Source organism: Myotis daubentonii, chromosome 3, assembly GCF_963259705.1.
Source record: "Myotis daubentonii chromosome 3, mMyoDau2.1, whole genome shotgun sequence".
Classification (NCBI taxonomy): Eukaryota; Metazoa; Chordata; class Mammalia; order Chiroptera; family Vespertilionidae; genus Myotis; species Myotis daubentonii.
The window spans coordinates 152,328,558-152,352,823 of NC_081842.1; the positions used below are offsets into that span (position 1 = coordinate 152,328,558).

General features: G+C 43.3%; 1 protein-coding gene across 3 annotated transcripts in view; it reads left to right on the forward strand.

Annotated features, from left to right (window-relative positions):
- Positions 1-24,266, forward strand: part of LOC132230859 (guanylate-binding protein 6-like) — a 349,236-nt gene that overhangs the window by 316,663 nt on the left and 8,307 nt on the right. Inside the window, exons 9-10 of one of the 3 annotated variants that reach the window (XM_059688952.1) lie at positions 14,205-14,417; positions 15,442-15,550. The exons of 1 other annotated variant lie outside the window; for it this stretch is intronic. In XM_059688952.1, coding sequence (XP_059544935.1) covers positions 14,205-14,393 — 189 coding nt within the window. In that variant the 3' untranslated portion in view covers positions 14,394-14,417; positions 15,442-15,550. Of the gene's footprint in view, positions 1-14,204; positions 14,418-15,441; positions 15,551-15,868; positions 15,985-24,266 lie in introns of those variants that run through there. One more of the 3 variants, XM_059688951.1, reaches the window with a different exon arrangement.

Here is a 24,266-nt window from a genome sequence, read left to right on the forward strand (position 1 = left end):
ATATTTCGTGGCTTTGGGGTGAAATGTTCTGAAGATGTCAATTAGGTCCATCTGATCTAGTGAGTCATTTAGGATTGCTGTTTCTTTGCCGATTTTTTGTCTAAAGGATTTATCCAGTGATGTCAGTGGTGTATTAAAGTCCCCTACTATGATTGTATTGTTGTCGATCTCTCCCTTGATATCTTCCAGGAGTTATTTTTATGTATTTGGGTTCTCCTGCATTGGGTGCATATATGTTTGTTAGGGTTATATCCTCTTGTTGTATTGATCTCTTTAGTATTATAAAGTGGCTTCCCTTATCTCTTGTTACGGCCTTCACTTTCAGGTCAATTTTGTCAGATATAAGTATTGCTACACCAGCTTTCTTTTCCTTTCCATTTGCCTGAAAGATATTTTTTCATCCCTTCACTTTCAATCTGTGTGAGTCCCTTCTTCTGAGGTGGGTTTCTTGTAGACAGCAAATGTATGGGTCATGTTGTTTTATTCATTCAGCCACTCGATATCTTTTGATTGGAGCATTTAGTCCATTTACGTTTAAAGTTATTATTGAAAGGTACTTGTTTGTAGCCATTTCTATTTTTTGTTGCTGTTTTCTTTCTGAGATTTTTATTTCTTCTTTTTACACCAATTCCTTTAGCATTTCTTGCATTGCTGGCTTGGTGGTGATAAACTCCCTCAGTCTTTTTTTGTCTGTGAAGCTTCTTATTTCCCCTTCAATTTTGAATGATAGCCTTGCTGGATAGAGTATTCTTGGATTCAGTCCTTTGCTTTGCATCACTTTGTAAATTTCTGTCCATTCTTTTCTGGCCTGGTGTGTTTCTGTTGAGAAATCATTTGATAATCTAATGGGAGATTCCTTGTATGTAACTTTCCGTCTCTCTCTTGCAGCCTGTAAGATTCTCTCTTTGTCCTGAACATTTGTCATGGTAATTATGATGTGTCTTGGTGTGGGTCTTTTTGGGTTCACCTTGTTTTGGACTCTCTGTGCTTGTGTGACTTTTTTTCTTCCCCACCTCAGGGAAGTTTTCTGATATTATTTCTTCAAATAGGTTTTCTAAGTCTTCTTCCTCTTTCTGTTGTTTTGGCACCCCTATTATTCATATGTTGTTTTGTTTCATGTTGTCCCATAGCTCCCTTAGGCTCTCCTTCTTTCTTTTAATTTTTTTCTCCAATTGCAGTTCAGTTTGGGTGTGTTTTGTTTCCCTGTCTTTAATTCGTTAATTCGGTCCTCTGCTTTTCCTAGTCTACTGTTGAAACTTTCAATGGTGTTTTTTATTGCAGCTATATCACTCTTCATTTCTTCTTGGTTCTTACATAATTTAGTGATTTTTTCATCTGTTTCTTCTTGCTTCTTGCATAAGTTGTTGATTTTTTTCTCCATCCAGTTTATATACTCTGGGACCCGTTATCATAATTCTTTTTCTGTCATGCTGCATGCCTTGGTTTCACTTAGCTGCTTTTCTGGCGAGTCCTCCTTTTCTTTCTTTTGGGGGTTTCTTTGTCTACCCTTGTTTGATCTCACCGACATATCTAGATCTTGAATTATTCAGGGGCTGCTCCTTGGGTGGCAGTGGCTCCTCGGGCTGTGGTTGGTCCTCTGGTGGTTGTTGTAGCAGCTGCTCCCAGTTGGCAGGAGCTCCTGTGGTGGGCGCTGTTCAGTGCTGTGGTGGCTCCTCTGGCTGGTGGTGGGAGGCTTCACACACAGGTGCTGTTCCTCAGACAGAGGATGTGCTGATCACGAGGCTGCTGTTCCTTGGATGGGGGCTGGTTGCATGCTGCTGTTGTTCCTCTGATGTGGTGGGCTGCTGGTGGGGCTACTGCTCCTAGGACTAGCTGCTGCTCATCTGACAGGTGCAGGCTATTGTGGATCTGCTCCTTGGACTGGTGCATGCTGTTTAGAGCTGCCACTCCTCAGATGTGGGTGGTGTGCTCTTGTGGTTGCTGTTCCTCATACTGGGGTGGGCTGATGCTGCTCCTCGAATGGGGCCGGGCCGCTCGCAGAACTGCTGCTCCTCAGACTGTGGCAGGCTGCTCACACAGGTGCTATTCCTTGGATTGGGCACGCTGCTCGTGTGCCTGCTGCTGCTCAGGCGAGGGCAAGATGCTTGTGCAGCTTCTGTTCCTCGGACTAGTGCAGGGTGCAAGCTGTGCACAGCTGCTGCTCCTTGGATGGGGGCAGGCTGCGCAGGCCTGCCGCTCCTCAGACATAAGAAGACTGCTTGTGCGGCTGCTGCTCCTCAGACATGTCTGACTGCTTGTGTGGTTGCTGCTCTTCAGACGCGGAAGCAAGCTGCTCACACAGCTGCTACTCCTTGGACAGAGGCAGGGCACATGAGGCTGCTGCTCTTAGGCTCAAGGCAGGCTGCTCATGTCGCTGATTCTCCCTGAACAAGAGCGCGCTGCTCACATGTCTGTTGTTCACGTGGTTGAAAAAATAATGTTAACAGAAGTAGGAAATAAAGGAACAAACAAAAAAAAGGAGAACAAAGAAAGAAGAAAGAAAAAAAAGCAAGAAACAACAAAAGGGAAAACAAATATAAAAGCAAAAAAAAGCTAACAAAATAATAAAAAAATAAAATTGAAATGTCATTCCTTTTGCTGGCTTAAGATCCCAGTTTTCTAGAATGTCTGTGATGCTGTTGTTGTTGTTGCTGGGACTCCAGGTTCACACTTTAGAAAGATCTGCCTCCATGCTCCCAGGGTGCGTTCCTGCCTCAAACTCAGCCCTTACAGGAAACAACTCCGGGAAACAGCTAGGGGGAGCAGCCTTTGCCAAGACAACCCCTGTAGGAATGATTTCCTTCCACTGGTCGCTGTTCCTCCCTATGTGACTAACATTACCCATTGTTTTTATATAAGTAGACAGATAGATAGGTAGATGATAGATAGATAAATAGATAATAGAGCTTTGTGCTACCTTTGGAATATTAAGTATTGCTAAAACAAAAAGAATCTGTGTCAATCTCTTAAGATTTAAATTGTATGTAAATTAAGGACCACCATTTCTCCCAGTTTCTCCAATACCTGGAGGTGGGGGGTGGGAGTGGGGAGGTGGTGTGGTGGTGGTCAGGGACAGTTTGAGCAGGGACAGGGAGATGGACGGGGAGAGACTCCATCAGGAGCCTCTGCAAGTGGACGTGATTTACTCCATCAATCCCATGAAGGGTTTAGCCCTTTTTCACATTTGAGGGAGGATGCTTTCCTCCCTCACCCCCACAATGGAGGGCTGTTTGTGTAGCCCTGGGAGGGTTTCAGAGGGGCAGCTCACCCTGGAGACAAGGTGGATGGGGGCTGGTCGCTTCACAAAGAGGCCTCTGATCCAAACAGCGACTCTGAGCTGCTGGTAGCCAGGCCCAGTACTAGCCTCCCACTGCCCCTCTGCTCTCCAGTGCCAAGAACAGAGGACAAGTTCTCAGCTGTCCTAGCTCTTTCCTCACGTGTTCCTCCTGCATCTGGCTCATCCAGATATTGACTGTTCTCTTTAAAAGCTGAAAGTCATGCCAGATATTACAGCCAAGAAACTAGGGGTCGGGTTGATAAGAGTCCAAATCAAAATGCCATGTGCTTCTTTGAGAACTGAAAAATTGGATCTCCCTGCACCCTCTTTTTCTTTTCTTTTCTTTTCTTTTTTTTAACTGAGGCAGGAGAGCAGGTGACCTGGGAGGAAAGTTGAGGTTCCTCCACACCTGTCCTCAGAATTCCAGGTTGGTTCCTCCTCAGGTGGCTTGTGTTTCCTGAACCCTCAATGAATAGAGAGCAGCAGGCTGAATGTGAGCCAAGGGACAGCAGGGTAGTTTTGTGAAGAAAAAGGCATGTTTTTTAATCTCCTGTCCTTAAACTTTTTCACTTGTTCAATTATTTTTGTTCAACATAATTTCATTTCATTAGCAAGACAACAATAAGCAAAGAAATAAAAAACAATGTGTATAAAATTCTTGATTTTATAACCCAGATGAACTCACTATTCTTCTATTACATATAGTTGGTTTCTTGCTTATATAGGTTGTCCCAAAATTCATGCAAGATTTGCAACTCAATTCAATTGCAAATCAATCTTTTTTTTTAAAATATATTTTATTGATTTTTTACAGAGAGGAAGGGAGAGAGATAGATAGCCAGAAACATCGATGGGAGAGAAACATCGATCAGCTGCCTCCTGCACATCTCCCACTGGGGATGTGCCTGCAACCCAGGTACATGCCCTTGACCGGAATTGAACCTGGGACCTTTCAGTCCGCAGGCCAACGCTCCATCCACTGAGCCAAACCGGTTTTGGCGCAAATCAATCTTGCGTGAATTTTGGGACACCCTATAAAAGGGTGGATCCAGATTTGGTGGGAAAGGGAGTAAGGACAGTCTGTTTCAAATAAAGCAATAGAAAAATACAAATGAAAAGGCAAACATTCTGTCAGGGCTGCACCCCCAGTGGTTGGACTCAAGCACCTAAAGGTCACTTGTTAGATTCCAGGTCAGGGCACATGCCTGGATTGTCTGTCAGTAGGGGGCGTGCAGGAGACAGCCAATCATGTTTTTTTCTCATTGATGTTTCTCTCGATTCCTTCCTCTCTCTCTAAAAAAATAAAAACATATTTAAAAAACAACCAAAAAATCTAAAAAAACAAATATTCAAAATGACCAAAACGATGTACTAATCCTATCTAATAAAACAGAAACATGGTAATTGGCGTACGACCGCTACCCTTCCCATTGGCTAATCAGCAAGATATGCAAATTAACCGACAGCCAAGATGGCGGTTAATTTGCATACTGGCAATAATAAGAGGTGAAAGGGGAAGGACTGAAGAAAGGTGATTGGCAACCCAGGCGGCAGGCAAGATTTGGGGGGTGGGCAACGCCTGCCTTTCCCCACCCCTCAGCGGGTGATCCCCATGGGAAAGCTGGGGTTGCTGGCTGGCCTGTGGCCCTGATCGCCATGGAAATTGGAGGGCAGGAGGGCTGGAGCGCAGGCCAGGCAGCAACCCTGGACCCCCACCATGCCAATCAAAGGGCAGGAGGCAGGGCGCAGGCCAGGCAGCAACCCCGGACCGCCATGGCGATCAGAGGGCAGGAGGGCCGGAGCGCAGGCCAGGCAGCAGCCATGGACCCCCACCATGGCGATCAGAGGGCGGGAGGGCCGTGTTGCAGGCCAGGCCACAACCCGGACTCCTGGAAACTCTCTTAAAGGTTCTCTTAAGGCAGTTGGCGAGGGACCTCGGAGAGCCCCAGGGGGCCCTGGTGCCAGCAAAACTGAGACCTGGGGCGGCTCTCCCCAGAAGGTCCAGAGAACAGCCACTGCAGCCCGCCCCCACCCCAGCGCAAGGCATGGCACGCTGGGCCCAAGGACCCACACCCTCCAAGAGGCCCCTGGCTTGCTCATGCAGCCCTGGTCACATCACCAGAGCAGCTATAAGGCACAGAAAGCACCATGGACAGCCGCTTGCTCCCACTTGCATTTGCAAAGACAAGGCTGGAGGGTGTGAGAGCCGGCTCACATCTCCTTCTCCCTCCTTTTGCTCCTCCTCTGGCTGCTTAGCTTGCCCAGCTTCTTATCCAGGCTCCTCAGCAGCTGGGCCCACTTGGCGGGGTCCAGGGACCGGTCCTTGGCCCCACTGCCAGCATAGAGACTCCCTCCCAGCTGATTCTCTGCTGGGCATGGGCGCGGGCCCTCTCCCCACAGCCATGGATCTTGGGCAGGCAGTGGCTGAGGCAGTAGCAGTGGCTGCAGTGTGGGCAGAGCAATCCCAGATTACGAGAGGGATGTCTGACTACTGGTGTAGGCCCAATCCCTGCCCTGAGTGTGAGAGTGGCAGCGCCCCAACCCACTGATCGGCCCTGCTCTGTGGGTGATGGGGTAGAGCCATAACCTCCCCATTGGCCCTGCTCTGGGTGTGACAGTGTCGGCCCCCCAACCCCCTGGTCCGCCCTGCTCTGTGTGTGACAGGGGGCGGTGCCCCAACTCCCCTATGGGTCCTACTCTGTGAGTGACAGGGGGGAGCTCCTCAACCACCGGATCGGCCCTGCTCTATGCATGACAGGGGGGGAGCTCCCCAACCCCCTGATGGGTTCTGCTCTGTGGGTGACAGGGTATGGAGCCCCAACCCCCTAATGGGCCCTGCTCTGTGCGTGACAGGGCACAGCGCCCCAACCCCCTGATTGGCCCTGCTCTGTGCGTGACAAGGGTAGGCACCGCAACCTCCCCATCGACCCTGCCTTGAGTGTGACAGGGGGTGGTGCCCCAACCCCCCAATCGGCTCCACCCTGAGCGTGACTGAGGGTGGCATTGCAGCCTCCCAATCCGCCCTGCTCTGTGCTTGACAGGGGGCGGCGCCCCAACTCCCCAATCGGCCCTGCTCTGAGCCCGACCAGGGGCTGCACCTAGGGATTGGGCCTTCCCTCTGCCACCCAGGAGCAGGCCTAAGCCAGCAGGTCGTTATCTCCCGAGGGGTCCCAGACTGCGAGAGGGCACAGGCTGGGCTGTGGGGCCCCCTCTCCCCCCCCGAGTGCTGGGGTCCAACCCCAGCAGGTCCAGGGGTCCCCAAAGGTGTGGAAGGAGTCGGCGAAGAAGAAATGACATGGGGACAGCGTTCAGTTGATCAGCAGCCTAGCCAGGATCTCTAGCCAAGTTCTGGTCAGGATCTCCAGCGAAGCTCTGGTTAAGCTCTCCAGCCAGGTTCTGTGTCCACGTTATCTTGCTAGGTTCTCCAGCCAGGTTCCCCAGGTTCCCCAGCCAGGTTTGGTCACCAGATTCTGTAGCCAGGTTCTTCAGCCAGGTTCTGGCTAGGTTCTCCAGCCAGGTTCAGTCACCAGGTTCTAGTCAGGTTCTCTTGCCATGTTCTATCCAGGTTCTGTCTCTAGGTTCTGTGGCCAGTTTCTGTCCAGGATCTTTTGCCATGTTCTCTCGCTAGGTTCTGTCTCTAGGTCGTTTCCAGTTTCTGTCCAGGATCTTTTGCCATGTTCTCTCCAGCGAAGTTCTTCTGTCTCCAGGTTCTGTGTAGGTTCTGTGTCTAGGTTCTGTGTCCTGTTGTCTTGTTACATCTGTGTTTATACCAGTTGATTCCAATCCTATCAATCTCTATTCCAAAGGTTAGGGCGTTTCTTATCTCCATTCCAGGGAATAAAGATTATGTAGCTTAAGCATGATTGTTCGTAGTTAAAGTGATTAATTACCCACCTGGCACTTAGTTAAGGGGTTTTATTCGCTCCCTAACTTCAGGGGAAAATCCCTACCTGGGGAAACAACCTTTCTCAGAGAGGTGACCTTGGTTAAAACACATAGTGCCAAGAAGGTGAGCAAACATATTAAGAACAATATGCCATATATGCCAGGTCCCCTGAAACAGCAAGGATGGACCGGCTCCCGGCACCCGAGAGCAGAAATTTTTGTGCACCGGGCCTCTAGTCTTATATAATAAAAGACTAATATGCAAATCGACCAAACTGCAGAACAACTGGTTGCTATGACATGCATTGACGACCAGGGAGCAGAAGTTCAATGCAGGAACTGCCCCCTGCTGGTCAGTGCGCTCCCACAGGGGGAGTGCTTCTCAGCCAGAAGCTGAGCTCATGGCTGGGGAGCATAGAGGTGGTGGCGGGAGCCTCTCCCACGTCCAAGGCAGTGCTAAAAAGCAGGGAGCCAAGCAGTAAGGAGCAGCAGGCAGGCAGGGGGAAAGGAGCAAGAGGTCCCGGACTGTGAGAGGGCTCAGCCAGGCTGAGGTTCTCCCCTGCAGTGCACCAGGCCTCTAGTATATATGAAATAAAGAGCCAGGATCCAAAGGACCATTAGGAATCACTAGATCAGAAGTCAATGCTCGGCTGCCGTGGTAACCCAGCACTGACAGGGGCCGCCGCCCATGCTGACTCAGCACTGATTGCCAGAGGCCTGTTGATAAGGCCCAGAGAGAGGCCTGCAGAGATAGAGGCAGGGTCTAATCCATAGCCTCTGTGGCAGCAGTTGATCAGGACTTGCCTCTCTTTCTATCCCAGTCTGGCCACAGCTGTGCCTCAGTTTCTCACCAGGCCTCCACCGGGTCTGCTGATAAGCCCTACCTTTCTGATCAGGCCCCATTGATAGGCCCAGATACGCTGACTGGCATAGAAACTGACCAATCAGAACGAAATCTGGGTGAATGTAAGGAGGCAATGTCTGCATAGAAGGTGGAGCTTTTGACTCTGACTGGCATAGAAACTGACCAATCAGAACCAAATTGGCCAGCAGAGGAGGGCAGTTGGGGGTGAGATCAGTCCGGCAGAGGAGGGCACTTAGGGGCCAGATCAGTCTGGCAGGGGAGGGCCATTGGGGGCAAGGTAAGAACAGTAGGGGAGGGCAGTTGGGGGTGAGATTAGGACAGCAAGGGAGGGCAGTTAGAGGCAATCAGGCAGGTAGGCACAGAGGTTAGGGGCAATAAGGCAGGCAGGCAGAGATGTTAGGGGATATTAGGCAGGCAGGCAGGTGAATGGTTAGGAGCCACTGGTCCAAGATTGTGAGAGGGGTGTCCAACCGCCGGTTGGACAGTTAGACATCCCCTGAGGGGTCCACAATTAGAGTGGGTGCAGGCTGGGCTGAGGGATCCTCCCCTCCATACATGAATTTTATGCACTGGGCCACTAGTAGTATATAAAGGAGGAGGAGACAAGAATGAGGAGAAGAAGAAAGATGGGAAGGAGAGAAAAAAAAAAGAAAACAGAAATCTTCATTTCAATAAATAGTTGATATTTTAAAAATACTGATCTCTAAAGCTTGTAAAACAGTGAGTGAGAACTTCCTGCCATTCCTTAAATATCTTGTGTCATTCAGGGTTGGGGACCTTGGCAAAGGCCTATGTGGATGCCATCAACAGTGGAGCAGTGCCTTGTTTGGAAAATGCAGTGAGAACTCTGGCTCAGCATGAGAATTCAGCAGCAATGCAGAAGGGAGCCAACCACTACAGCGAGCAGATGGTCCAGAGAGTGAGCTTCCCCACAGACACTCTGCAGGAACTGCTGGACCCACACACAGCCTGTGAAAAGGAAGCCATTGCAATCTTCATGGAGCACTCCTTCAAGGATGACAACAGGTGTTCCAAAAGAAGCTTGAAGGAACAGGTCTTAACATATATCCTTCCTAATCCTTGTTCTTCTAGATCAGTGATGATGAACCTATGACACACGTGTCAGAGGTGACATGCGAACTCATTTTTTTGGTTGATTTCTCTTTGTTAAATGGCATTTAAATATATATAAAAAATATCAAAAATATGTCTTTGTTTTACTATCGTTGCAAATATCAAAAAATTTCTAATGTGACATGGCACCAGAGTTAAGTTAGGGCTTTTCAAAATGCTGACACAACGAGCTCAAAATGTTCACCATCACTGTTCTCTATTGATGCCGAAGACATCCACTGTTTTACCCATAGTCCATATGTTTCTCATTTTAAAAAGTTTGGATTCATGTGAGTGATTGGGCTCTATAGACTACTATTCACCCTTTTTTTGAATTATTGGTTCTTTATTTCCATTATGACAAAGCAAACTAACATGTGCTTATTAACAGTTTACAGAAATACTCAAGTTATTATGTCAAAGTTATTCTGGTAAATTCCTAGCACCAGATGTATGGGTTCTCTGCCCTGTTTACAAAGAGCTGAAAACAAAATTCAGATTTTGTACACCTGAAACTAATATAATATCACTAGAGGCCCGGTGCACAAAAATTTGTGCACTCTTGCGGGGAGGGGGAGTCCCACAGCCCGGCCTGTGCCCTCTCGCAGTCTGGAACCCCTTGGGGGATGACCACCTGCTGGCTTAGGCCTACTCCCCGTGGGATTGGGCCTAAACTGGCAATCAGACATCCCTCTGGCAGCCTAGCAGCCCTCGGGGGATGTCCACTTGCCAGCGGAGAGCAGACCTAAGCTGCAGTCGGACATCCTTAGCGCTGCTGAGAAGGCAGAAGAGGCTCCCACCACCACCGCTGTACTGGCCGCCATCAGCCTGACTTGTGACTGAGCAAAGCTCCCCCATGTGGGAGCACACTGACCACCAGAGGGCAGCTCCTGCATTGAGCGTCTGCCCCCTGGTGGTCAGTGTGTTTCACAGTGACCAGTCATTCCCAGTCTTTCTGCTGTTAGGGTCAGTTTGCATATTACCCTTTTACTATATAGGATAGAGGCCTGGTGCACGGGTGGGGGCCAGCTGGTTTGCCCTGAAAAGTGTCCCGGATCAGGGTGGGGGTCCTGCTTGGGTGCCTGGCCAGCCTGGGTGAGGGGCTGATGTCTATATGCAGCTGGTCACACCCCCTTCAGGGTGGGGGTCCCCACTGGGGTGTCTGGCTAGTCTGGGTGAGGGGCTGAGGGCTGTTTTCAGGCTGGCCAGCAACTGAATCTCCCAGCCTCTCCTTTTTTTCTTTTTCATTTTTTTATTCTGGGATTTATTTACCTTCTATAATTGAAATTTTGTTGCTGTCACTAGAGCTAAGAGCTGGGCTCCTGCTCACTCCAGCTCTGAGGCCATGGCCTGCTGAAAGCAGGTATCTGGGGTTTGTTTAGCTTCTATAATTGAAACTTTGTTGCTTTCGGAGCTCAGAGCCAGGTCGCAGCCGGCAGGGAACCTTGGCTTCCTCCATCACTGGAGCAAGCAAGACTCCTGGATGGATGGAACTGGATAGCATTATGCTAAGTGAAGTAAGCCAGTCAATGAAGGAAAAATACCACATAATCTCACTCATTTATGGATAATAAAGACAATTATAAACTTATGGACCATAATAGATACAGAGGCAGAGCTGCCTCAAACTGATTGTCAAACTGCAGCGGGAAGGCCGGGGAGAGTTGGGGGGCAGGAGGTAGGGGGGTAAGAGATCAACCGAAGGACTTGTATGCATGCATATAAGCATAACCAATGGACATAAGACACTGGGGGGTATGGGAGGCCAGGGGATTGTCAAGGGCAGGGAAGAAAAAATTACACATATGTAATACCCTTTGTAATACTTTAAGCAATAAAAAAAAAGGAAAAAAAAAGACTCCTGCTAGCTTCAGCTACGTGGCTGCCGGCCGCCATCTTAGTTGGGTTAATTTGCATATCATGCTGATTAGCCAATGGGTGGCATAGCAAAGGTACAGTCAATTACCATGTTTGTCTATTATTAGATAGGACTAGTAGTTCGGTGCACAAAAATTTGTGCACTCGGGGAGGGCAGTGGTCCCTCAGTTATTAAACATTTATCGGCACAACACTGACTACATTGGTGGTGGTGGTGGTGGCCTTGTCAGAATGTATTATATTATGCAGATGAAAATCTATTTAAACAGATTTGATGTAGATATTTTCAAAGATGGAAGAATTGTCCCTGTCAACTATTTTAGTTGATTCATATCTTCACTCATTGTCATCATTGCAAAGTTTTCAGTCCCCATATGGATTGCTGGATATAATAAGTCATGCACTGTCCCTGTCCTTTGTAGCCTTTGTTACCTTAAGGACTCTAGTTTTCCATTTATATGTTTAAGTACCAATCTTACCGGTTTAAAAATGTAAGCTTTTAACACTGCTCTCTCTGTTCCGTATCCTTCCGATGAAAAACGGAGTTGTGTTGCAGCACAGGAGAGAAATTCAGAAGGGGAATATTGAAATAATGACTGTAGTAGGAGAAGAAGGAACCTATTTCCCTGGCCACAGGAGCTGGCGCCCTGGACTATAGAGCTGGCAGCTTCTCTGGGTGGCTGCAGCCTGGGACCTTGGGGGAGTGGCTTGTCCGTCTCCTGGGCTGCAGCCAGCCGCAGGTGCTGGCGCCAGGACCAAAGGTGGGCGGCTTCTTCTTCTGGCGGCTTCTTCTTCTTCTGTGCTTCCAGGGAGAGCAGTCAGTTATGTGTATATTTGTATGCATGCAAACATAGGTGTGTACATATGTGTATGTGGAAATCTGCTGGGCAAGTCAAAACCATAGAAGAGTTGCCCCCTATCTCTTGAATCTTCCAGAGATATCCCCCACTTTTTTATTCTATCACTATTGGAGTCAGTATTTGCAGCCAGCCAGCCAGTGACTCTCTCAGTGTCTATTTCCGACTCCTTCTTTCCCTGTCTGTCTTCCAACCCCTAATCATATTTCCACCTGGATGCATCATATTTACTCCCAATATGCTGTATAGAGAAGGAGTCAGGATGCTGTCTTCCCATGAATAGTACTCAGTAACAAACCAATTGCATTTTAGTTGGGCAATGCCCCTACCCACCCTTCAAATCACTTCCACCATGCATTTCTGTTTCCCTTTTTGTTTGTTGGATTATTCTGCTGCTCCTTCTCTTTACCCCACCACCCTTGGATCATAATGTAAAATTCTTTTACCATGTCAAGAAATTATTAAAAATACAGGTACTTTGAAAAAAAAATTACAGGTATTTCTCCCATCACTGGTGGGGTGGGGAGGAAAGAGGGGGGTAGAGAAGAGGAGGCTGCTGGCTGCCGGAGATCTACATGGCAGCATGTAGAGGCCAGGACCTGGTCTCATGAGTTTTACCCATGCAGTTTGAAAGGTGCTCGCGATCTATGTGGTGGCCAGGACCCAGTCTCATGGGGTTTGCAGTTTGAAAGGTGGTCACGATCTATGTAGGGGTCAGGGCCAACTTTTCCCTTCCCCACATGGCTTCTCCGATCACTGGCTGGGGGTCAGGGCAAAGGCACCCCAGTTCTCCAATCATGTCTGGGGGGCAGGGCAAAGGCGGCCTTGGTTCTCTGATCATGGCTGGGGGGCGGGGCAATGGCAGCCCAGTTCTCTGATCACGGATGGTGGGCGGGGCAAAGGCAGCCTGGTTCACTGATCACGGCTAGAGGGTGGCGCAAAGGCAGCCCTGGTTCTCTAATCAGGACAGTGGGCAGGGCAAAGGCAACCCCCAGGGCCGCCTTTACCCTGCCACCCGGCTCTTGCCTGCCGCCTGGGTTTCTGAACACAGTCAGGGGCAGGCAGCTTCTTCCGTCCTTCCCCATTCGCCTCCCAGCATTGCGCCTACATATGCAAATTAACCGCCATCTTTGTTGGTGGTTAACTGCCATCCTTGTTGGCAGTTAATTTGCATATTGCCCTGATTTGCCAATGGGTATGGTCAATTACCATGTTTGTCTATTATTAGATAGGATTAGGAGGCTCATGGGGACTCCTCCCCATCTTCAAGGCAGCAATGGTGTCTTGTTTCTTATATCTTTGATTACCTCTCTGCTACCAACTAGAGAATACTGCTTTTAAAGGATCATATGTTTAGATATGCCCACATGAGTATTCTCCATTTCTTAAAGTTAGCCAGTGCCATATAAAAAATCTAATCCGATGGTCAATATTTAGCATATTCACAGGCCTAGAGACTGTCAAGTGTGGATGCTAGGAGAGAGAACTCTTGAGGACAACATAATTGTGCCTAATAAAAACATCTTCACCTTGTTTTTGAGTCTGTCATTGACCATCCTATGAGTTACAAAACTCTCACTTCAATACAGAAGAAAATCAATAAAATTATAATTTCTCAAGTAGAGCAAAAAAATTCTTTTCCTATATTTCTGTACAATCAAGCCCTCATTAAAATAATTCATGAGGAGTTCAAAACTCTGTTCGGTGAACACTTACCTCATTAGTGGACAATTGGTCTACTGTGCATATATTTTTATCCATAGCAATCCAAGTTTCCAGAGGAAAGTCTACTTCCAGTCATATTGAACTTTCCATTGCTCATTGCCAATGGATGGACCACTGTTAATCTTATGAATGATAAAGGAACCTTGATATTACTGGATTGCATATTTGATATTTGCTAACAGAGTTGAATTTAAAGGTTCCGATCAAAGAAAAAACATTTTTGACTATGTAAGGTGACGATAATAATTAGACATTGTTGTGACCATTTTGCAATGTATACAAATATTGAACCATTACATTATACACCTGAAGCCAATATAATGTAATATCTCAATTGAAAAATAAAGGAACCCTGGATTTTATGTCTACCAACACCATCATTTCACAAATGTTGACCCTGAACCCAAGAGAATTGAGGAACTTTCCACAGGTCACAAAATGAATTGGTCTAAACTGTGACTAAAATGAGCTTCTTAACCATGGTCTATGGGTCCCATGATCCAGTCCAACTTGATGCCAACACTGCTTCTACCAAGAGGATCACACTTGGCTTTTCCCTTCTAATAGCCTCTTTCCTTTGTATTTCTCCACATTTCTGTGACAGGGCATCATAAAGAAAAAGAAGGAAAATTTCTTGCTGAAGAATGAAGAGGAATTTCTCAAATATTGCCAGGCTCAGCTTAGAGAGCTTTTAGAGCAGCTGATGGAAGGCATTTCAAAAGGAACTTTCTTTGTACCTGGAGGATACATTCTCTACTCAGAAGAAATGAAGAAGGTTGAACAGTCCTATTAATTGGTGCCCAGGAAAGGAGTGAAGGTGAGGAATAAAATGAGGGGGAAGACTAGCCAATAGGGTCAGAGAGTTCCTGTGGGTTCTTTTGAAAATCTAAGACAATAGAAATATTTGTGAAGACATAGCAAAGCATAGCAATATCTGTACATTTTCAGCTTTCAAATCTACAATTAGTTAAATACTTTTAAATAAACCATAATTTCCCCCCTAAATATAGGCTTTATTATTAGGAGTATAGATGAAAGAGAATATGTCTTTTCATTTATGAAACAATGAAATAGTTTATCACTCTATATAAGGATTACATAATTAAAAAAACAATGTTCTCAATGAGCTTATGATCTTACCTAAAAAGGAAATATAAATAATCAATTGCATTGGTCTGATAATGATTATCATGTAAGTATAAACTAATAGTGATGATAATAATGATGGGATGATGGTGATGGTTGATCTCTATTGAGCACACACTTCCTAAACCAAGTATATTTTTAGGTTGACCATTTTAATTATCATTTTAATGTTTAGAATAATATGACTTTAAGTACCAATGCCATCCCCAAAATACAGTTGAGAAATAAGATGCACTGAGAACCTCCTATGTTACCTAAGAGCATATAGCCAGCAAGTGGTATAGCTAGTGGGCAGGTCTGTGTACCTGCAATCTAGTCAAATCACAGGAGAAAGTTTAGCACAGCTTCTTGGAAGAGGAGGTAGAAGCTATAAGCTGAAATATCAATGAGTAGTATCTTAGTAGAAGAAAGGGTAGATGAGCATCCAGTCAGCAGAAAAAGAATGTGCAGAGATTACATACAATTGAGGAGGAGTGTTTGTAGTACTGCCATAATTGCCATCATTAAGAGGAAGCTAGAGTTTCCAAATAAGTTTTTTTTCCCCAACTAAAGATGTTGGATTTTTAACTGTGGCCCTGTAAGGAAGGGAACCACTGTTGGATGCTAAGAAGGATGAAGCATTTACAGAGTCGATTTTTTTTTTATTGAACAATGACTTCCCCAGCAAGAAGAGTCTTTACTCTTTGTTTCCTCAGGCAATGGAGGTCCTCCAGAACTTCAATCAGTCACAGGCTGCAATAACGGAATGCATCCTGCAAGCTGACAAGGACCTCACTGCTTGGGAGAAGGATCTAAAAGGTAGAGTACAGAGCTGTGGTCATGGAGGGCAGGAGAGGGTCCTGCAGTGCCTCTCAATGTGTGAGAATAAGTCCTTCTTTAAACATGGTGTTGCCACAAAATGATTAGAACAATTTGGCTAAATCAAAAAATAGTTTTAATTGCTGCTTCAGGTAGCCAGTGCCTTTCAATCATATTCTGAAACATATTTTGCTGGTATTGTTAATAAAAAACATTTAGAGATTCCTCTCTGTCATTATGAAAACATTTTAGTCTGTTACCTTTGAAGCGTACAGCTAGGTATAACTATTATTTTCTTCACTCTGTAAAACCACTGTGGAACAGCTGAAAAAGCCAAGGCAGAGGCATTGGAAAGAAAGCTTCTAAGACAGAGACTGAATGACAAACAGCAACAAATGAAGTATCCAGAATCAAGTTTGGAGAAAGAAATGGCCCAGAGGTGCCAGATGATGAGACAGAGAAGGAAACAAATGAAGCAGCTGAAAGAACATCCAGAGGAGAAACAGGTACATGTTGGTGGGATGTGGGCAAAGCCTGAAGGACAGTTAACTGGTTCCTCATGAAGGGAAAACCAAAAACTAAAGTCATAAACGCTGAACAAAATCCAAAGGCATATGATTCAGTGAAATGTCATTCCAAAGCCCTATGTCTTTAAAACTCAGCACCTTCTGTGATATTAGAATTATGGGGGTGGGGGGGGTTCAAAAAGCATGACCCAGAATCATTAATTGCTGTTTGTGGTGATTATAGGGACCTATTGTGTCCCCAACTGAATAAAACTTCAGTTCTTAGGATGTTTGGTACAACGATCAAAGAGACCTGACATGGAGCCGTCTGGTCTCAAAGTATCAGATTGTATGCGATATGAAATATGGGATAATGAAAGCTCTAAAATGTGCTACATTGGTTTCCACATCTACCTGCTTCATTCTACACATCCAGAGTAAATGCAGTTTTTGTCCCTACCTGGAGTTTGATGCCCATGTTCTCTAGAGGGTCAGCAGTTCCCATTATGTGTAATGGCTGTCCTCGTCCTACTTCCATGGAATCAAGAAATAGTTAGAACTAAACCTCTATCATTCCCAGGAACATCCTTAGGACTGAAACACATTCCTGGCCCAGGTGTCAGACCTGAGCCAGTTCCAAGTCCTCCTATCACCAGTGAGATCCTGATAAGGGACTTTAGGAAGGTATAAACCAAGGATACTCCTGCTACCATATCTAGAGATTTGGAAATATTAGACGAAGAGCTATTTTAATTCTATAATGGTTGTTATATGGTCATAAAATTAAATTGAATTAATGCATGTATTGCTGGCTTTTGCTTAAACCCATAGTCTTTATTTCTTAACTAGAGGCCTGTTGCACAAAGACTGATGCAATAGGCCCTCCTTCCCCTGGATGCCAGCAAGGGTTTTTCTCCAGCACTCAGGACCCAGGCCTTTGCTCCAGATGAAGCAAAGAAGCCAAGCTTTGAGGCTTCTCTGCTCCAGCCGCAGCTGAGAAGCTGAGCCTCTTCAGTCTTCAGTCTTCAGTCTTCACTCGGGCCGGAGCCTTCAGTTTTTGTTCTGCACCTGCATATTCAAATTAACCCGCCATATTTGTTGGGTTAATTTGCATACTTACTCCTGATTGGCTGGTGGGCATAGTGGATGTATGGTAAATTTGCATATTTCTCTTTTATTAGTGTAGATTATAACTTCCTTTGCATCTCGAGGAAGAAGAGATACAGAAGAAACACAGAAAGAAAGATGTGAAAAAACTGATTTAAGGTGAGAGCAGATAAAAACGTTCTAGATATCAAAATAACAAATTGTACGTCAAAATTAAGAACTCCAGTCTTTAAAAAAGCACAGTTTTCATAGTAGAATGAAAAGCCAAGTTACAGATTGGAAGTAACTATTTGCATATAACACATTGGATTTAGGACTTGTATCCAGGACAAATATCTTACTATTGGAAAAGCAAACATTCCAATTAAAAAGAAAGACTATTATTTAAACACACACTTCTACAAAAAAAATATATTTAGATGGCAATAAACACATTAAATAACATCATTAATTATTAACAACATCATTACTTATTAGAAAAGTGGAAATTCAAGCCACAATAAGATATCACTATGAACCTACTAGAAAGGCTAAAATTTAAAGGACTAAACATCTCAAGTGTTGGTGGGAATGTGGAGCAACTGGAACCCTTATCCATTGCTGGCTGGGGAAAAATTTGTCAGTTTTGTAAAAAGTTGCCCTGACCAGTTTGGCTCAGTGGATAGAGCGTCAGCCTGCAGACTGAGGGGTCCCAGGTTCGATTCCGGCCAAGGGCATGTACCTTGGTTGTGGGCACATCCCCAGTGGGGAGTGTTCAGGAGGCGGCTGATCAATGTTTCTCTCTCTCATCGATGTTTCTAACTCTCTATCCCTCTCCCTTCATCTCTGTAAAAAATCAATAAAATATATAAAAAAGTTAAACAAATACCTTCCATGCAGAATAATCATTTTGCTTCTACATGTATCTCGAAGAAAAATGAAAGTTTGTGTGCATATGATATCTTTATTGATAATAGCCATTAACTGAAAACAATGTCCATCCACACGTGAATGATGAATGAATTTTAACATATCCTTACCAGAGAATACTACTGAACAATAAAAATGAATAAAGTATCAATCCATACAAGAATGATATGAATCTGGAAAAAAAATATGTGTGCGAAAGAGAACAAAATTGTCTACATACTGTATGATCCTTTTATGTAAAATGACAGAAAATGCAGGCTATTCGATACTGACAGGAAGCTAGGCAGTGGTTTTGCCTAGTGATGGGGATAAGGGTTTATGTTCAGGAGGGAGGAGTGTCCTAAGGGCATGTAAAAATAAAGATTATTATGAATGATGGGCATGCTCCTAACTTAATTGTGGTGGTGATATAACAGGTATATACACGTATCATAGGTAGATAAAAACTAAATGTGACAGAATATTGTATTACCACTATACTGAAATAAAGCTTTTCCAAGAAAACAAAACAACAAAAACACTCCGGGTGATGGGAAGCCCTAGAGTTGTTAATGTTAGCCATATCCGTGCACTTGAAATCAAAGAATAACAAGTATAGTTCATAGTTTTAGGGGATTTTTTAACTGTTATTGTGGGAACCATGCCAGATTGCTGGATAGTCAAGGCCAGTGGGAGCACAAAGGCCTTTTTATCAATACACCAGGATGACCTAAGGCCACTCTGGGAATGTGTCTGAATGGAATGTTCAAGGACTCTGAGCCTGGGAATCCTAAGCACGCCAACATACCATGAGTGGGTGCAAGGACATAGGTACACTGTGCCCTTTTTAGCAAATATGATTGATATCACTGTTGGCACAAAGCCTTCTTTGTCTAAATAGTGTTAAAGTAGGTTACTGACCAGCTAGCTAGTTAGCTGGAGTAGGCTGAGGCAGGAGTGAGAAGAAGTCTGCTGGAGTATGGAAAGCAGCTAGGATGGAGTGTGTGAAGAAGTCTGCTAGAGAAAGAAGATGAGCAGGAGAGACAGGAGAAGCTGCTGAGCCAGAGGGCTCAGATACTACTGCGATGTGAGGCAGTGAGTCTAGGAGGCAGCGTGTGACTGCTCAGGTAATAGGTGTGGGTAGAGAGACTGATGTTGCTTTATGGGAAATATGTATGTTCACCAGCCAGTGTCTGGCTGCCTGCTTGTATGGCCTTTGCTGTTCTTGTCTGATGGCTATATGACCACTGGATTATGCGGTAAAAACTCATACTTATATACCCACAATTTCTCTATCTCCTTCTCCATCTCCTAAGACCCTCTGCCAAGTTCTGCCCAACTCAGACCCAGTCAGACCATCAGAGCTGTGTGGTGCTCTTGCTACCGGCTCTAACAGTTATTTACAGTCATCTTTTGCTTACTTAGTGAGAAATAACCACAAGAAGTTTCCTCTATGAAATATGAATAAAACAAAAAAGATGGGTTGAAAGGCAAAACAAGGAATAAATATCACAATTTAATCCTCATGTTTCTCTGATTATTTTGCTTCCTCGAAAGCTGTAAGAAAAATGTTCAATGAAATGCAAAAGATAAATCAATAGATGATAGAAGAGAAAGAAAAGAGTTATCAGGTACAGGTGAAACAGTTGATTCAGAAGATGGAGATGGAGAAGGCCCAGACCATGGCAGAGCAAGAGAGGATTCTAAATATTAAATTTCAGGCATTCAACTCTGTCATTGCCATTTTATCGTCCACTGCACTGAATCCAAAACATGCTTAGAAGTTAGAGCATTATGTCAGATTAAGGATTGTTCTGACCCAAACACTAGTAGACATTTCATGACCATATACACAATCATGTAATTACATACCCAGGCTTCCTGTATCATCCTGTTCTCCAGGCTCAACTATGAGTCATTGTTGAGTCCAGACGTCCACCCAGAAATACAGTGTGGACTGTCATAGTCCCCGATCTCCTCAACCTATTACTGTTACCTTGCCTCCAAGTTTCGGAAAGTTGTACAAAGTTCACTGATCAAACATCTGCCATGACTCTGAATCATTATAATGTGACAGAATATTACTTCTAGGTTCACCACGAAGTAACCTTCCCGATGGAATTCACTCATCTTTCTCACATTCATAGATAGATATTTGAGAGGCCACACTACCTAGATCAGAGTTGAAGGAAAAAATGATATTGTTTCCAGGAAGCCTGTGGTGCATATGGGTGAAGAGGAAGTAAGTTTTTAACATTTATTCACAAATAAGTTTCAAAAACTCATGAAGGATTAACATAGGTACTGAAAAGGGAAATAATTTGGCAAATGTGGGAAATGTTTTACATTATGTGATTTCAGTCTTTATTTCTTTTTCTCTCAGAAATATGTAAGAAATTTCAAGGAGAAAGACCAGAAAAAGATCAAGATAACTCAAAATGAGATAAAGATTTTGTACCAGAAAATAAAACATGAAAAATGTACCATACTCTGAAAATCCCAGGAACATAACTTCTTAACCAGTTCCTTCCCCTCCATAGGGAACACCTTGACTAAGCAACTTCTGAATATCATGCGGATACCAATAAACTAAAATTAAAATCATGATTTTTGCAATCTGTTGAACCAAAAAGTTTGCAAAGATGAAATAAACTGCAAAGACAATGTTTTCCCTACAGAGTGATTCAGTTCCTGCTGAATATAATAATATCTAGTGGCCTGGTGCACGAGATTTGTGCACATTGAGGGGGAATTAATTGGAGGAAATATTTTAATATTTCTATTTGCCCTTTCTCTATAATAAAAGTGTGAGAGTTAAAAGGAAATGAGTACAATGTATATGAAAATAATACATAATTTTATTAATAAATAAACAATAATAAAATGATATAACAACAACAAACTCATGATATAAAAACAACACTGATGCAAATAATGACTGATAAAGTAATTAAACTTATTCTAATATCTCCCTGTATACCACATTAAGAGTAAAAACACTTTCAGAGTGCTTGACTAATTTCCCTTGGGATAAAGTATTTACAAATTTAACATCACACGCTCTTCGAACTTGAGAGAAAGCAACATATAACTGACCATGTGCGAAAACGGGTTCAGGTAGGAATATTCCTACTCTGTCTAGAGTTTGTCCTTTTGATTGATTAATAGTCATTGCAAATGCTGGCATCACGGGAAACTGTTGTCAAATTACTTTAAATGGGAAACCAGTGTGAAATGGGGACAAATCAATTCTTGGGGACAATTCTTGGAATCAGAACAACCTATCCCTCTGCAGATCCAGTTAATACTTCAGCTTCGATAATGTTAGGTAGTAATCTTTTGATAATAAATCTGGTACCATTTACTATTGAGATTTCTCAATATCATGATGATTGCCCTCACTTTCAATTTTAATTTATGACATGGCATTCCCGAAGGAGTAATACTATTAAGAAAATTTTCCTTTTCAGCATCATCTGTTGAGTCAATGGAATCATCACTCAAATATGTGTGAAACTCTCTATCAAGTATATCCAAAATTTCTTCATTTAAGTTTTGAACATGCCCATTTTTTGGACAAAGAATTGCATGTTTAGATATATTTTTTAATATTATCTATAGATATACTATTTCCAAAGGTGGCTTCAATAATAGATCCGTTACAAATCATTTCATGGGGGATTTCAGTAATATCCATTCCTAAATGAAAACTGCTATCAGTTTGCCATCCCTAAGTTTTACTAACCATTCACTATAAGCAGAATCCTCTGATCTCATATTTGTTTTAAGAGACAACTTTCTGAAACATCCCCAAACATTTCAGTACTTTAAACTCGTTTGTACTATGGCCGATCGCATAGCATGTGGTACAATACTGAGACACTGTTTAAAATCCCCTCTGAGAAGGAGAACTTTCCCACCAAATGCAAAATTCAAATTCATAATTTCTCTTAGTAATCTATCTATGGCGTTTATAGCATGACTGGATGCCATGGTGCATTCATCAATAATAAGAAGTTGAGCCTTTTTAATGATTTTAGCAATTTCACTCTTTATATTGAGTCTAAAAATTGAAGTTTCATTTAATGGAATTGGTAATTTATATTGGGAATGAAAGGTTCTTCCACCAAGAAGTAAATTTGCAGCAATTCCTGTAGATGCTGTGGGTAATACAGTGCCACCACGACCTCTAATATAATGTGTTAAAACTTTATACAGATATGTTTTTCCACTACCACCTGGACCATCCAAGAAAAAGCATTTGGGGTGTACAGTTTGATATTTGATGGCTGAAGTTATAGTCTGAAAGGCTGCCAACTGTTCATCATTCAGAGAATTTATCAAAACCTCTGCCCTTTGTTGGTCTTACCATTGATCACCTGTATTTGCATTCGTTAATAAAGGATAGTCCGGAAGTTTGAAATGTGAACATTTCATTCCATGCAAGGTGAATACCTCCTGAATTTTAAGGTTATGCGTTTCACAGTTTACAAAGGCATCTTCTCTTTGGTGTAATTTCCAACAGAAATCTTCAATAAAATGATATTTATTCTCATGCCATAATTTGTCTACAGCAGAAGAATGTCCAAACACACACATATATGCAAAAAGTTGCTGTAGTTGTTTGGGCATATTAAGGATGATTGCATCGTCAATCATATCTTTCCAGATAGTGTCATCAAGTAATAATCTCCGGTGTTTAGCAGCTTCACGAAAGGTATCATAAGTTACACCTCCTACAGTTCGCAGATCCTCAAAACTTACCGCACCTTTTACACGCAGAAACAAGTCTAAGGTAACATTGTTCTGGTTCTCTAAAGCTCACAGTGAACAGTCTACCTGATACTTCATTCCCAACCTTTCAGCGTTTTGTCCACAAAGAATTACTAAACACATAATGCTGTGGAATCTCCCAATAATAATAATTACATGCATCAGAGTCTTCTCTATTTAATAAGAACCAAGCCATCAAAGTCGAGTTTTAGCCCTATCTAAAACTTCAGCAAAATCATCTTCATGAAAATATAAATTCTGATCATTTGGCAGATGAATAGCTAATCTTGTGATTGCATGAGATTGGTCATGCATTTGCATTCCAAAAAGTCTCCAAACAGCCTCAGGAGAGCTCACATACATACCTGGAGTCAATGAAGTCCTGTACTTTGTTATGCTTGATAATATTTTTTTCAGAAATTTGAATATTTGCACAGTTGTGCCCTTTATAGATGTATTTAAATAGATATTTGACACTTCTAATTGATGCACAAACATCAACATTTATATGAAAGTTATACTTGAGGCACAAATACGGGTTATAAGGGACAATCCAAGTATTATCAACAATTTTATTTCCAGTAGAAATGGTGCTACCAGGTATTCGTTTGTACTTGGGATATCCATCAATATTTCCAATTGTCGCATTTTGAAATTCTTTTGGATATCCCTTTGAACATTTTCCATTTTCCATACATGCACTACTTGGATTTTGCATTCCACATGGTCCATGTACCATATTTGATTTTACAATTTGAAAAAGTCGAGGACACTGGTTCTCATCTGGAATTTCTGCCTTAACTATATGGTCAATGTCATATTCTGAATGTAATTTGGACTCATTATCTAATATCAATAAGATGTGAGCGTGAGGCAGTCTGCATTTCTGAAATTCAATGACATGAATCAGCTATTTGCCAAATAAATGGAATTTACATATATCATTTAAAGGAGCATTCAGCTTAATATTAAAAACTCTGGCTACCAAGTCAGATATGTTTTCAACTTTTTGTCAGTGTTGTAAATTGTTTGTAATATCTGCCCATTTCTGGTTGCATGGCATGGTTATAAATAAATCGGGCTTGCCATACTTCATTACAATTGCCATAGCATCCTTATATTGCTGTTGCATATTTATGGGACTACCCTCAGAAGATGATGGAAGTGTTATCATTTTACCAATTGGCACATTGTTCTTTTCAGATCTAGATTTGAGATAATCCATCAAACCACTATATTTTTCAAGTCTCAGCTTAGATTGGTTTGCTTTGATGAAATTTATCCGATTGACCTCCATTTTTGAATATGAATCCACAATAAACTGTTGAGTTAATTTTTTCTGCATTTAAAATAGGATTGAACATGTCCCTCACAGAGAGATGAAATCCATAATACTGCATTTGGGTGACTCATGTCCTTACATTTTGTCTAGTATTATTGTCGACTAC